This window comes from Lygodium microphyllum, chromosome 24 (assembly GCF_053477565.2).
Source record: "Lygodium microphyllum isolate KBCC chromosome 24, Lygodium_microphyllum_v1.1.10, whole genome shotgun sequence".
Lineage (NCBI taxonomy): Eukaryota > Viridiplantae > Streptophyta > Polypodiopsida > Schizaeales > Lygodiaceae > Lygodium > Lygodium microphyllum.
In genome coordinates this window covers 42,478,992-42,495,092 of record NC_141158.1, presented here as the reverse complement: position 1 = coordinate 42,495,092, position 16,101 = coordinate 42,478,992, and the positions used below count along the sequence as shown (strand labels likewise).

The 16,101-nt window shown below is 42.7% G+C and overlaps 1 protein-coding gene across 1 annotated transcript in view; it reads right to left on the bottom strand.

The window, feature by feature from the left end:
- Positions 1-14,756, bottom strand: part of LOC148015015 (tRNase Z TRZ3, mitochondrial-like) — a 65,703-nt gene extending 50,947 nt beyond the window's left edge. The window contains exon 1 of the mRNA XM_087665015.1: positions 14,408-14,756. Within this exon, the coding sequence (XP_087521141.1) occupies positions 14,408-14,659 (252 nt within the window). The 5' untranslated portion in view covers positions 14,660-14,756. The remainder of the gene's footprint in view (positions 1-14,407) is intronic.
- Between the last annotated feature and the right edge of the window lie 1,345 nt (positions 14,757-16,101).

Sequence of the window (16,101 nt, the reverse complement as noted above, 5' to 3'; positions counted from 1 at the left end):
GCAAGATTTCACAAATTTTTGCAAAATCCCCAAATTTCTCAGGTCCAAATGTGCACCAATGTCAATAAATTTGGCTTGGCTCAGCTGAGCAAAATTTCACTAATACATGAAAAACCCCAAATTTTCCAAGGCCAATGTGCACAATGTTTGCAATTTCCAGGTCAAATGTCATTGTTATGCATGAACAGCATCAAGTCTAGGAAAAACCCCAAATTTCAGGCATGAAATCATTAAAAAAACTTAATTGTGCTTCCATGCGTGAATCTAGGCCTTCATAAATGTGCCAAGTCACACAAAAATGTCAAACAGACTGTTGACTGATTGTCGTGACCTGTTGTGAGCTGTCGCCTGTGTCCCGCTGGTCAAAACCGATTGACGCTTGATTACATGAGCTGTTGCCTGTGTGTCGCCAAATTAGAGAGCTGTAACCTGCACTCACACTGACCTGGGAACTGTCCCCTACACTCACGCTCACCTACCGCCCGTCTGTCCAATACACACATGCTTGATGTTCCTTCGCACAGACGAGCTGGAGCTGACCCACACGAACTTCGGGAAGCGCACACACCTTAGCCATGGCTTTGGTACCAGTTTGAAGGGGAGAGTGAGAAATGGAAGTGCAAGACAGAAGCGCGAGCAACAACACTGAGAGTAAGAGAGAGTGAACGCAAATAGCTGTACCAGATTGTGATGGTACACAAAGAATAAAGTATATATTTATATGTTAGGGCACAATAAGGGCGTATTTACACCCGTATAACTTTATACACGGAGACAAAGGGACTTTACACCCAACATCGCACTGATGGCACTCTAGATAAGCACAAGGTACAGCTCATTGCAAAGGGCTTCGCACAACGGCTAGGGGCGGATTTCCATGACACATTTGCACCTACAACTCAAATGGCTACCATTAGGGTCGTTCTTGCCTTAGCCAACCATACAAGATGGTTGGTTTATCAGCTTGATGTCAAGTCTATTTTCCTTAATGGTGATTTGAAGGAGGAGATCTATGTTAAGCAGCCTCCTGGTTTTTCCTTATCCAATAGACAAATTCACAAGTTAAAGAAGGCCCTTTATAGCCTCAAACAAGCTCCATGTGCTTGGAACGAGAAGATAGACTCATTTCTCCAAGGGAAGTTAGGATATATGTGTTCCCCTTCCGATCCCCAATTATATGTCCACACCTCAGCTGGAGGCCATGCGTTGTTCATACTTTATGTGGATGATCTCATTTTGACAGGTGACCATGCCCAAAAGATCAAGCAGAAAAAGAAGACACTATACAAGGTGTTCGAGATGATGGATATGGGCCTTCATTTCTTTTTAAGTCATGAGATTTGGTAAACTCCGAGGGCAATTTTCACCTCCCAACAACAATATGTGCAAAAGCTTTTGACTACGTTTGAGATGGAGGGATGCAAAGCTCTTTCTACTCTGATGGATTCAAACTGGAAGGCTACGGCCCATGCAAATTCACCAGGGCAATGAATGCTACCCACTACAGACAGCCGATCGAGTCGTTGATATGGCTCCTTAACACTCAGATTGAATTGTGTTTTCCTATAGGTTTGCTTGCCAGGTTCACGAGTGAATCCAAGGTGGTTCATTAGCAGGCTGCTATGAGGGTTTTGAGGTTCCTAAGGGGGACCCTCAATCTTGGTATTCATTATCTAGCAAATACTGGCAATTCAGATTTGGTTCTTACAAGCTCGACAAATTCAAAATGGGGCCGAAGATGTTGACCAACGGAGATCAACAACAGGGTATTGCTTCACTTTGGGTGCAAGTGTTATCTCATGGAGTAGCAAGAAGCGGTCCATTGTTGCCCTTTCTTCTACAGATGCGGAGTATAGAGTGGAATCTTCTACCACATGTGAGACAATGTGGTGTTGGGAATAAAGGGTCACCGTACCTTTTACGGTGTTGGAATGTGCATACACCCTACACATGTACTATATATATATATATATATATATATATATATATATATATATATATATATATATATATATATATATATATATATATAACCTAAAGTGGTACACTTTTGCGATTGTACCCATATCGAGTCTTGCTTCTTTCTCACTCCCTCACTCTCTACTTTACACTCACTCCCTCTTTCACTGTGTATATCTCAGCCTTCAGTGTCTCAATCCTAGCGCACTCAATAACAAACTAGTATCAGAGCAAGCAATGAGTGCACACTTCTTGAGGCAACTTGGGAGTGCATGCTTCTTGAGATAGCTCAGGAGTGCACGCTTCTCAAGGCGCAATCAGCATGAGCTGGACAGTTGCAGGCTTGGCGGGCAACGAACAACTATGACAGCTTGGCGAGCACGCGACGGGCTTTACAGGTCAACTATGACCAGGCAGGCAACATGCAACACGTCAACGTAATCATGGCATTACGATTCGACAGACATTTTCGTCTTTTTTTAATTTTCTACAATTTGTTCCCCTCCCACTGACAGGCATTCGCATGCCCAAGCATAGTGTGAAATTTTGAGCTGAAAATTTGAAGCTTTTTCCAGATTTGGGGATTTTTATGCAAAACAAGACAATCTAACTCAAAATTCGCAAATTCGATGCACATTTGCCCAAGAAATTTAGGGCATTTCACATTTTAGTGAAATTTTGTCAATTTCACTGAAATTTGTGCACATCGGACTCGAGAAAATTAGGGCTTTTTTGCAAAAATTCATCAATTTGTGCAAGAATTACCTGGTATATGCACTCGAGTACATTTATTGACACAATTTAGGCAGATCTGCCTTTGAAAATTTGGGGATTTTGACCACAATCATCAAATTTGTGCCCGAGAATGCATTTGGAGCAGAATTTACAGCAGAATTTCATGGATTTCACATGCAATTTTGAAGTTGAATTCTGCGTATGAAATGTGGCAAAGACTTGAGGAATTATATGCTAAGAAGAGTGCAGCCAGGAAGGTTTATTGACTAAAAAGTTGATGGACCTTCGCATGAAGAAAGGTACAACCATTTCTGTACATTTAAATTGCTTTGGATTTCCATATTGATGATGAGTTCAAGGCTACTTCCTTACTATGCACTTTGCTTGAAAATTGGGACACTTTCAGGCCAGCTTTGAGTAACTCAAATGCTCAGCTGTTATATACTGATGTGGAGAGTTCTTTGCTGATGGAAAAACTCAATAAGCAAAATAATTTAGCAAACAAGTCTTCTAATGCATTGCACATTAGGGGCACATTTCAGTCAAAGGGCAGTTCTGAAAATGGAGCACACAACAAGTCTCGTGGCAAAAATGTGAAGTGTCATCATTGTGGCAAGAAAGGACACTACAAACAGGACTGTTTTTAATTGAAGAAAGAGAAAGGCAAAAGCAAAAACACTGAAGACAACAAGGCTGAAAAAAGGACAGCCAACCTACAAAGGAAAGCAATGTGAAGATAGAGGAAGTAAATGTAGTCACTCATGAGAATGTTAGTGAGACGGTGATATACTCCTTACTTCTTTTTTGAGTGCACATGCATTGATTGCAGATTCTGATGATGACATCCACACTTGGATACTTGATTCAGACGTGTCTTTTCATGTTACACCACATCATGAGTGGTTTTTTTACTACAACGATGGTGCACCTAGTGTTGTCCACTTGGGGGATAACTATGCATGTAAAATTACAAGTATTGATAGTGTGAAATTGGAATTTCAGCATGGCCCCATGTTTGTTTTGCATAATGTGAGGCAGGTGTCTCAGTTCAAGAAGAGCTTAATAAGCACACGGCAGCTAGATGACGACAGCTATCACACCACCTTTGGGGATAGCAAATGGAAAATTTATAAGGACTCTCGCATTGTTGCCAAGGGCTCCAAAAGTGATATTTTGTATCCTTTGCATATATCTAGCATGCATGACCATGTAGTCGCCATAACCGAGCAGCCAAGTGTTTCTTTGTGGTATAGCCAATTGGGATACATGAGTCAAAATGAAAGTGCTTTCTCGTTTGGATTATTTGCCATCTTCGAGGAATGCTAATTTTAAACAATCATTGTATTTATGGTAAGCATGCTCAAAAGTCACATTTTAAAAAATTTATCTAAAGTCTTCACCCTTAGAGTTGGTCCATTCAGATGTATGTCAGATGCCAAGGTTATCTCTAGGGGGAAAGAAGTATTTCATTACCTTTGTTGATGATGCCACACACAAAGTATGGGTTTATCCAATTTGTCGTAAAGACGAGGCCTTAGATAAATTTAAAAAATTCCTAGCACTTGCTAAAAATCAAACCGACAAGACATTAAAGCATCTTCACTCTGACAATGGTGGGGAATATGTGTCCAAAGCCTTTCACGACTTTTGTGACAACAAAGGGATTAAAAGGGAGCTCACCACCCCTCACAATCCACCCCAAAATGATGTTGCAAAGCGTATGAACATGACCATTCAAGACACAGTCCGTATAATGCTGTCACATGTTGCTTTACCTCATGGATTTTGGGTGAAGGCTGTTATGATAGCCGTACACTTGATAAATCAATCACCAAATAGGTCTTTTTGCGGGAGGGGGGGCCCTCAAGAAGCGTGGTCAAGCAAGCCACCTTCGTATGCTCACTTGAGAGTGTTTGGCTACGAGACATTTGTGCACATTCACAAAGAAGAACGCAACAAACTTGAGCCAAAGTCCTATAAATGTATTTTACTAGGATATAGTGATGAGAGTGAAATGGGGTACAGGTTATGGAATCCCGAAAAAAGGAAAATTGTACACAGCAATGATGTTATCTTCCGAGAAAATCACATGCACAAACAGCCTGAAAAGACTGAAGAAGCCAAAAGGGTTGTATTCCGGGAAGATGATGTTGAGAGTCATCTCCTATGCCACATCAGCAATGCCACGCGGCAGCAGTCGGACTGTCCGACTGCAATTGGCTGCATTAAATGTAGTCAACCCGGTTATTTCGGGTCATTTTGGAGGCATTCTTTTCAGCCTTTATAAGGCTGAGTTTCTAGCAGTCTTATACACTTGTATATCTGACAAATTTCAGCCTGCTGGTGACGGATACTACACTCAGGGCTGACGGAGATTAAGGTCCTTGAGGTGGAGACATACACAGATATTTTCTCTGCACCCGTGTATAATTTTGCATCCTTATACAACATTCTTCACTGCAGATTTTCTACATTTCTCTCTCCCTCCCCCCCCTCTCTCTCTCTCTCTCTCTCTCTCTCTCTCTCTCTCTCTCTCTCTCTCTCTCTGTGTTCACTCTTTGTCATGGTCATTCGCTTCCGCATTGCTTCACTCTAACATGGTATCAGAGCATTGAAGGACTGACCTGTCTGAAGAGGAGTTTTCAGCGTGACACAAGGCTGCATTTTCAGCGTTCAAGTGCGAGCAGGTGGGCTGCGCATCAGAACAAGGTTGAGGCAAGCGTGGGCGTGCAAGAAAAGAGAAGATTTTCTGAAGCTGCTGCTGTTTTTTTGCTGTTAGAGAAGGAAGAAAGCTGTGTTTTTTGCCTTCAAGTGCAGATTTTACCTTTTCATCACCTCCGGCAGCTAAAGAAGGGTCGAGACGCAAAGACAAGAGCCTTAGCAGGCTGCATTTTCACAATCAGAGGGGGTTTCTTTTGCGTTTGTGCAGGCATTGCAGGTGAGATGTCTACAAAAACTGACATGGAGTTCCATGCAATCATGGACCGGAAGGTGCCTATCTTACCAGCTCTTCCATCAGATCAAAAGCTCGATGGCGACAATTACCGCATCTGGCGTGTGATGATGTTGGCCATATTGAAGTCTTATGATTTGGCAGAGCTTGTGATGGAGGAGATCAACCGGCCCTCGGTGAGAGATGAGTCCAAACTCTCTTCCAATGCTCGTGCAGAGTTAACCAAGGCCCAGTCTCATTGGAACAAGCTGAATGCCAAGATTCGTTCTTTTCTTTTTCTGTCTTGTACAACAGCCGTGATAGCCCATATAGAGCACTTGACGGTGGCTCGGGAGAAATGGCTGGAGCTTGACCAAATGTACAACCAGATGACCCTTATGAAGAGGGATCATTTGGAGGTGCAAATGTGGACCCTGTCTGTGAATAAGTCTTCTTCGCTTCAAGAACACATCAACAAGCTTCGACAACTTCAGATGCAGGTTCAAAATGCGAGGAAGCCCATTTCCTCCGAAGACATGGCAATCACCTTACTGTCCTAGTTGCCGCCACAATTCAGTACTTTTTATTCCACTCTTATTGCGTCAGGGCAGGAATCGACTCTTTGTTGGGAAGAGTTGGTTCCTATGGTCTTGGACCAAGAGGAACAGTTGAAGGGACAGAATGCTTCCAAATCGAAGGCATTGATTGGTCAAGCCTCTCAAAAGAAGGGGAAGGACCAAAGGTAGGAGAACAACAAATCTAAGGACAAAGAGAAAGAATCGACATGCCATATTTGTGGTAAGATCGTCCATTGGAAGAAGGACTGCCCCGACAAGGACAAGAAGGACACCAAGGATTCTTGAGCGGTGGCTGCACCCTCATCAGCTACTTTTCTACACTTATTAGCGGTCATTGAGGTCTCTTCACCGAAGACTTCTGGTACTGCAATGACAGCTCCCCAAGCTCGAGAGTGGATCATGGACAGTAGTGACTCATGGCACATAACCCCTTCGACAGTTGTGTTGCCCATTTGCCACCCTCGCGTGGGCAGATTCTCATAGGAGACAACTCTTCTCTGTCTATTGCTACACGAGGTAAGATGCAGCTGATTCCAAATGGATGTGGTGATACCCGCACTTCCAAGGTGTTGCATGTGCCACGATTAGGGTATCATTTGCTTTCGGTACATAAGATTTGTTCTCTTGGTCTCTTGATGGAGTTTGACAATGATGTTGTTCAAGTCCTAGATCGTGGATCGAGAAAGGTTCTCTCTTCAGGGTATGAGGAGAAGAATGGCATCTACAAATTGAAGTCTTCTTCCACTCTTACCTCTCTTCTTCTTACCTCTCACACATAGTCCGAGCTATGGCATTCTCGGTTTGGCCACCTAAACTACGAGTATCTTCAGAAGGCATCGCGAGGATTGCTTATTCGAGGTTTACCGTACATAGTGGTGAGCCAACAGCCATGCGTCTCCTACATTCGTGGGAAGCAACATAGGGATGTGATTCCCAACAAAGCTTCGAGGCGGTCTACTTCACCTATGGAACTTGTATCTACGGAACTTTGTGGCCCAATGAGGAATGAGTCCTTGAAGGGAAGCTCTACTTCATGTTTATCATAAATGACTACAACAGGATGACGTGGGCCTACTTCTTGGCGCTGAAGTCAGAGGCTTTCTCCCACTTCAAGGATTGACTTCTCTTCAAGGAGAACCAATCGGACCAGAGATTGAATACCTTGCGATCCGACAAGGGTGGTGAATTTGTTTCTAATGAGTTTGCTCGTTTTCTGTGCAGATAGAGGCATTCACCAAGAGTTTGCTAATACCGACACTCCTCAAGAGAATGGCATTTTGAAGCGGAAAAACCGAAGTGTGATCAAGATGGCACACACCATGATGGTGCACCGACAAACACCTTAGTTTCTGTGGGCCGAGTCAGTGGCTACGGCAATCCACATCCTAAATCAATCCTCCACTTCGGCCATTGACAAGATGACACCTTTTGAGGCTTACTTTGGAACTAAGCCTAATGTCTCTTATTTCAGGATCTTTGGATGTGACGCCTATGTGCACATCCAAAAGGCGCAGTGTGACAAATTTGAAGCGGCTTCCCGACAACAGGTATTTGTTGGCTATAGCTTCCAATCCCAAGGTTATCGCTTGTATGATCCCGTGAAGTGAGATGTCTACACGAATCAAGATGTGCAATTCATGGAAGTTCCAGCCACCAAGGGGGGTGAGGAATACCCCATACGGGAGAGTTGGTCTCCCGAGACAGTTCCTTTGGAGCCAAAGCCTCTTGATGGAGATTCTTCTTTAGACTCCGAGTCTTCTCTTCCACCGGCCACCCCCGTGGAGATTCCACCGGTGGATGTACTCGAGTCTTCAATAGATGGAGAGCGACAAGGCGAGATCCGGCCTCCTCCTCGTCAGGCCCATGACACACTTCGAGATTCAGGAATCGAGGGGGTCCCTGAGGAGTAGGAACCGCAGGATGGACCGCGGAGGTCATGGAGGCACCATGCACATTCTATGGAGCTTGTTTGCTCTAACTATTGTTTGATGTCCCGTGTTCTGCAGGATAGAGAGCCTACATCAATGAAGGAGGCTTTACAGTCTGATCATTGGCGGAAGGCGATGGAAGCCGAGTTGGAGATAACTGAGCGGAATGGCACTTGGCTCCTTATGCCTCATCCCTCTCATAAGAAAGCACAAGGCTCGCCTTGTTGCTAAAGGTTTTGCACAGCACCCAGGTGTTGACTTCCATGATACTTTTGCCCCCACAGCTCGCATGGCAACTATTCGTGTTGTTCTTGCTTTGGCTGGTCATAGGAGATGGCATGTTTTTCTGTTGGATGTGAAGTCGGCCTTCTTGAATGGTAATTTGAAGGAGGAGATCTATGTAGAGTAGCCTCCTGGCTTTGGTTCCTCGGATGGGAAGGTTTACAGGTTGAAGAAGGCCTTGTATGGCCTGAAGCAGGGTCCGCGCGCTTGGAACGAGAAGATTGATTCGTTTCTCCAAGCCAAGTTGGGATATCGGCACTCTAGGGCCGATCCGCAACTTTATGTGCACACTTCCCAGGGTAGTCGTGTGTTGTTTGTTTTGTATGTTCATGACTTGATTGTTATAGGTGATCATACCCAGAAGGTCGAAGAGACGCAAGGCAGCCCTACATCAGAAGTTTGAGATGACGGATTTAGGACTTCTCCATTTCTTTTTGGGCCACAAGATTTATTAGTCTCAAAGGGGGATTTTCATCTCTCACAGCAGAGATATGTACAGGAGCTCTTGGTGACTTTTGAGATGGAGGATTCTCGGTCCATTTCTACTCCTATGGATCCGAACTGGAAGGCCACTTCCCACAGATTCTCCTCTGGCAGATGCTACCTGCTACCGTCAGCTAATTGGATCCTTGATTTGGCTCCTCAACACACGAGTTCATCTATGTTTTGTTATAGGTCTCTTGGCCGGGTTCATGAGTGCCCCTCAGCAGGTGCATTGGCAGGCTGCTCAACGGATACTTCGGTTTCCGAGGAGGACCTCCGATCTCGAGATTTTCTATCCAGCAAATACAGGTGCTTCTAATCTTGTTCTTGCCGATTGGAGTGATTCAGATTGGGCTAGTGATGTGGATCAAAGGCGGTCTACTATAGGTTACTGTTTTACCTTGGGTGCTGGTGCTATCTCTTACAGTAGCAAAAAGTAGCCCATGGTCGCCCTATCTTTGACTGAGACAAAGTATCGGACTATGTCTTCTACCACATGTGAGACTATGTGGCTTCGACGGTTGTTGGAGCTTGGCTGTCCCCAAACTCCTACTATTTTGCGGTGCGGCAATGAGAGTTGCATTGCCTTGGCACGGAATCTCGTATTCCATGCCCGAACGAAGCACATAGAGATCCGGTATCACTTCGTCAGGGAGAAGCTTCTAGATGATCGACCATTGATGTGGAGTACTGTAAGACTAAAGACAATCTTGCAGATTTGTTTACGAAGGCACTTCCCCAAGCTTTACTTCATCAACATTCCAGATCCCTCCGTCTATTGCTTTGTCTAGAATCTGAGAGGGGGTGTTGAGAGTCATCTCCTGCACCATGTCAGCAATGCCATGTGGTAGTCTACCACGTGGCAGCAGTCGAATTGTCCGATTGCAGTTGGCTGTCGACCTGGTTATTTCGGATCATTTTGAGGCATTCTTTTCAGCCTTTAAAAGGCTGAGTTTCCAACAATCTTATACACTTGTATCTGACAGATTTCAGCTTGCTAGTGAAGGAGACTGCACTCGGGGCTGACGGAGATCAAGGTCCTCGAAGTGGAGACATACGCAGATATTTTCTCTACACCCGTGTATAATTATGCATCCTTATACAGCATTCTTTGCTGCAAATTTTCTATGTTTCACTGTCTCTTTCTCTCTCTCTCTCTCTTTTCTCTGTATTCACTCTTTGTCATGGTCATTCGCTTCCGCATTGCTTCACTCTGATAGATGTACCAATAGAACAACAAAGGATGCCCACTAGACAACCGCAAATACCTACTATAAATGGTAGTAAAAATGCAAGGCACAATGCTGAAAATGATGGGCATGATATTGCCCATGATATACCACAGTTTCAATAAGAACACAGGCCTTTGGAACAACCAGAACTAGTTGTACATCATGCTAAACCTACAGAACAACAAGTTGTTAATGCAGATTTGCAAACTAAATAGCCAGCAAATCTTGATCATTGGGACCATAGATCGACCAAAATGCAAAGACAGTCAGATAGATTTGTTCTTGGTGTCAATTATGTGGCTGATTATGTCATGTTGACAGATTGTGGTGAGCTGTCATGCTTCAAGGAAGCAATGGACAGAAAAGATAACAAGAAACGGCATAAGGCTATGCTGTCAAAGATGGAATCTCTCGTGAAAAATGGCACTTGGGATTTGGTGCATTTGCCTGAAGGGCAAAAAGTGCTACCATGCAAATGGGTTTACAAAATGGAAGTCACTTCTGGTTCTTTGCCAAGGTACAAAGCACGACTGGTTGCTAAGGGGTATAAGTACGAACATGGAATTGATTTTGATGAAATTTTTTCTCCTATAATCAAAATGACGGTGAGACCAATCATATTCTTGGCATGTGTATACTCAGGGACAGATTGCAAGGTTTTCTCTATCTGTCACAACAGAAGTATATTACTAAAGTTTTTATCCTTAAGGGCACAAAGGACTTGTGTATCTGCTTTGGGAAGCAAAAATCATCTATTGTTGGCTTCACGGATGCAAACTATGCTAGTTATCCTGACTGCAGGAAGTCTACTTCAGGATATGTATTCATGTTCACAGGGGGAGTAGTCTCTTGGATAACCAAGCTGCAGAAGTGTGTTGCATTGTCTACTACAGAGGCGCAGTATGTGATTGCCACTAAGGCATGCAAGGAGACTTTATACCTTTCACGTCTGGTGGGAGAGCTTGGCATTACAAAGGTTCCTATCTTCCACTGTGATAGTCAAAGTGCTATCATGCAAGCACCAAATCCTGTCTTTCATGCAAATACAAAGCACATACAGGTGAAGTATCATTTTATCAGGGAAATACTTGACAACCTGCGTGTTGCAACCTGCACCCTAGCAGTTTACTGGTCACTCTCTTGTACATTGGACAGCCTCCCTAACTATTTCAGCACCTGACTGGCTATTCCTGGTTGCTGCCTTGTCCACACAGCCTTGACAAACTTCAGCCTGCTCAGTCAACTCAGCTCGGGTACTGCTCATGAATGCTGCCTTTGTCTCCAACACACTCCTACAAGCTGCAATTTGCTGCCTGCCTTTCACCTACAACTCCAACTAGTGGTTTTAGCACTTTGGATCCATCTCCAATGGACATCACTCCAAAACTCACAGCTTCTACCCTTAAGCATTCTATACACGCTTACATTCATTTAGTGCATTGATTCATTCACTTCACAGTTCTCTTATTTCTCTGTCTATGTTTGTGTTTTTCAGTTTTGCATTTCGTATTTTGCATCTAGGGTTTGAGTTTTGCACGTCACTGTATAAGTCTGAGTTTTAATTGTGGTCATCCTTTCTATGTTTCCTCAATGCAAACCCTAGCATATCTTCACAAATCCCAAAGAGCTGCTTGGTCCATTGTAGAACCGGTGTCGGGATCCTTTACTAGACAAGGGATTGGGATAGTAACAAATGCCCGTAAGTTGAAGGTACCAAGAATACACTCTACTTTGCAAGACCAAAGGGAGTAGTTTGCACCATCAAGTCGATCTTCTTTAGGCAAAGAAGAAAGCGCATGCACCTAAATAGAAGGTGCCATAATGATCAAATACAGGCCTGGAAAAGAGAATGTAGTTGCCGATGCACTCAGTCGCAAAGCATTCCTATGCAAGGACCTGCATTACAAGCCCTATGATAAACATATAGAGAAGCACCTCGAGGGAGAGGGTGCTCCAATCTTCTAGATCTATCAAAGTTTCAATCTTTGGATGATCATGGCTCTAAATGTGAAAGTGCACAATGGACGAGGAACACAAATATGGAGAGAAAAGGAGAAGAGAGAAGACAACAAGAAAAGAAGAGAATTTTGTACTAAATCTAAAACAAATGCTGAATACAATGGATGACTACTCAATCCCTACGCAGCCCAAAGCAACAATGAGGGCACTGGATCAAGCTAGAAAATGATTATAGCACCAGAGTGTGAGAGTGCACAACAGAAGAAGGCCATGAACACAAAGAGAAGAAAAGAAAGAGACACCAAGAAGAAGAAGGAAGAAATCTGCACTGACTACAAATGAATATTGAATACAATAGTATGGACTAATCAATCCCTGCACGCAGCCCAAAACATCAATGAGGGAACCAAATCAAGCTAAGAATGATGATGACAACAACAGCACCGAAGACGAAAGAGAATGTCAGAGACAGAGGAGCAAATCGGCAACTTGCAGAAGATGAATAAATCTCCTCCAACCAACCAACCAGTTATTAATAGCTAAATAATGCCAAAACTAGCCGACCTACTTCCACATAGCCAAAAATGGACCAACCTGCTATAAGTATTGCCGAATACAGAAAATGGAGTTCGATTGTATGGAGTGCCTACGAAAATGATGACATGGCAATCCAAATGCTGATATGGCAATCTGGATCCTGACTGAGGGCAACAGAATGATTGGAAAACACACAACCAAAGCATAGTAAGCTGTCAAAGCTCCCATGTCTCCGTCAAACTCTAACATGAGCTCACAACCAAGAGATGATAGACTGACAACCCTAAAATAGGCAAGCTAACGTCCCCTCTCAGATCTCGGGGGTGTCTCAAGATCCAACAATCTCATGTGATGAAGCATGGAAGCCTTGGGAAAAGGCTTCATGAAGAGATCTGTTGCATTGTCCTCTGTGGGACAATAAACCATTAATAACTTGAAATCCACGATCCACTCTCGAAAATAATGATATTGAACCTCAATGTGCTTCATACGGGCATAAAACTCAGTGTTTCTTAGTCAGAGCTAAGAGACTCTAGTTGTCCACGTGTAGTTGAGTGGGTTCTGTCTAAGGAAAGCCAATCTCAGTCAACATACGATGGAGCCACACTACCTCTATAGCAGCCAAACAAAGAGCACAATACTCTACCTCTGTAGAAGAAAGTGCCGCAGTAGGCTACTTTTTACTACTCCACGAAATAGCTACCAAACTAAGGGAGAAACCAAAACCTAGAGTGGACCGCCTCCAATCCACATCACTTGCCTAATCAAAGTCACTACATCCAGAAGGAGTGGCCCCCTCTCCATAATGATCCCGTAGGATCGAGTCTCCTATAGATAGATCATCAAAACTCTTTCAATTTGCTTCGCATCCGGAGATATCCATCAAACCCTAGTTCTTTTTGTTTGCACATCTGTAATCAGCAAATTCATTGGTGAAATGCTTCTCCAAAACCCACGACTCCAAAAACCATTTCCAAGGGTATATTTAAAGTCTTTAACCATGATCTACTACCAAGCACCCACTAGCACCTATCCACAACAACTTTTTCCAATGTCCCCCACTACCAAGCTAGGTTTTAACTATCACCATAACTCATATTACAACTTATCCTCACATGTGCACCACACATATGTACAACTTAAATGTCCCAATGACATAAATTGCAAATTTAGGACCACATAATAGACCTTCTCTTTGAGTCCTTCCAATCGCCCTCAATTGCCAAGCAGTGTGATAAAAGCATCAGTTACTATCAAAAATACATGTGGAACCACAAGCAAACAACATCTACAACACCTATGGCTTAACTATGATCATGCCCTCTACATGCTAAAATTTGCAACTCCCCTCTTGGATCTTTAGGCATGGAAGATGTCGAAGCTTAGGCTTCAAAAAAACCATATTCGCTTCACCCTAGAGTCAATTCAATTTTGAAATGCGAATGCAGCTTGAGATACACATAGTTTTGAATGAAAAACCAATTCGAAGTCTACAATTCCACTAGTTTCATTTTAATTTTGTAGGAACTTGAAGGGGAGATTTCATAGTTCTTTATTGATGTAGGATGGCTCAGATGTTCAAAGCTAGAATTCCTGATTCAACAAAAGTTTGAATCCTACAATCATCATTTGTGAAGTATGAGAATAATTCAACAAAAGTTTGAATACAATCATCCTTTATGGAGGATGGGAATGATTCAACAAAAGTTGCTTGATAAGAGCAGTATAAATGAATATTTCACGTTGTCAATTGATGAATGTATGGGTAGAGAGAGAGAGAACCTGCACAAAGGAGGCATTGCTTGCTTGATTGGGAAACACATTACGGAGAGGGATATGCCTGGGAGTTTTTCTGAGCTTGCTTGATTTGTCCGCAGATGAGTAGAGGAGGTCATTGTTGCGAAGGCAGGTGCGGTCGTCCTGCTTTGTGCGCTTGTTGAAAGGCGCGCCGCTGCCAGAAGCCATGTCGCTGCAGGTGTGGAGCAGAGCGATAGGATTGTGCTGGAGAACGTGCGCACGCAGAAATCGTCTCATCAGTCGTTTAAATTGTACTACATTAGAGCCCTAGCGATCAACCGATAAGGCGTACTTAACCATCAAGCTAAGGTTTGAAAGCTAAGTCCCTAGTAAGAACAAACCTTGTGCCTACCTTCTAAAGCCCTTCACACGTTTCATCTCATTCATGTCAAGTATTTTCGAAGTTTTAGTGAAATACTAGCATAATGCATTTCAATGCGCAATATCATCGATTATCACAAGATAACTTCGGTCAACAATTCATTTCTCCTCTTTCTTTCTCTTTTTTTTCTTTTGATTTTAATTTTCTTCTTCTTCTTCTTCTCTCTCTCTCTCTCCAATTTTTTGTCTAATTTTTTTCTTTTTCTCTTTGCCTTTTATTTTACTCTCTCCCTTTTTTTCCCCTCTCTCCTCTCTTTTCCTTCTCTCTTCCTCTCCTCTTTTTTCTTTTTTCTTCTTCTTCTCTCTCTCTTCATTCTCTTTTTAATTTTTTTATTTTCTCTCTCTCTCTTTTAAATTTTACATTTCCTCTCTATACTTCTCTCTCTATGTGTTCATATTCTCTCTTCTTCTTCTCTCTCTCCCCCTTTTCTTCTCCCCTTGTCTCCTCTCTTTTCCTACTCTCTCTCCTCTTTTTTCTTTTATTTTTTCTCTCTTTCTCTCTTTTAAATTTTATCTTTCTTTTCTTTATAATTCTTTCTCTCTATTCTTCTTCTTCTTTCTCTCCCTTCCCATCTCTCTCTCTCTCAAAGTATGTAAATTTTATATTTTCTCTCTATGATTCTCTCTCGCTTAGGTGTTTATATTCTCTCTCTTCTTCTTCTTTTCTCTTTCTATCTCTCTCTCTCTCCTTTTCTTCTCTCCCTACTCTCTCTCTCTCTCTTTGTCTCCTCAACTCCTCTCTCTCTCCGCTTTTTTTCTTCTCTCTTTTTCTATCTTTTAAATTTTATCTTTCCTCTCTCTATAATTCTCTTTCTTTGTTTCTTCTCTCTTTTTTCTTCTTCTCTCTCTCCCTCCAAAAATGTTTAAATTTGAAAAAGACTTCTCTCGTTCCTCTTTTCCCTCTCTCTCTCTCTCTCTCTCTCTCTCTTCCTCTTTCTTCTTCTTCTTCTTCTTCTTTCTCTCTCCTTTTATTCTCTCCTCATTTTTTTCTCTTTCTCCCTCCTTTATTTTTATCTTCCTCTCTCCTCTTCTTTTTTCTTCTCTCTCTCTCTCTCTTCATTCTCTCTTTAAATTTAATATTTCATCTCTCTATAATTCTCTCTTTTTATTCTTCTTCTTCTCTCTCTCTCCTTTTCTTTTTCTCCTCGCTTCTCTTTCTCTCTCTCTCAAATTTTATATTTCCTCTCTTTATAATTCTTTGTCTCTCTTCCCCCTCTCCTTTTCTTTCTTCTCTTCTCTCTCTGTATCTTTCTCTTGGTTTTTTGTTCTCTCTTTCTCCTCATTTTTCTTTTTCTCTC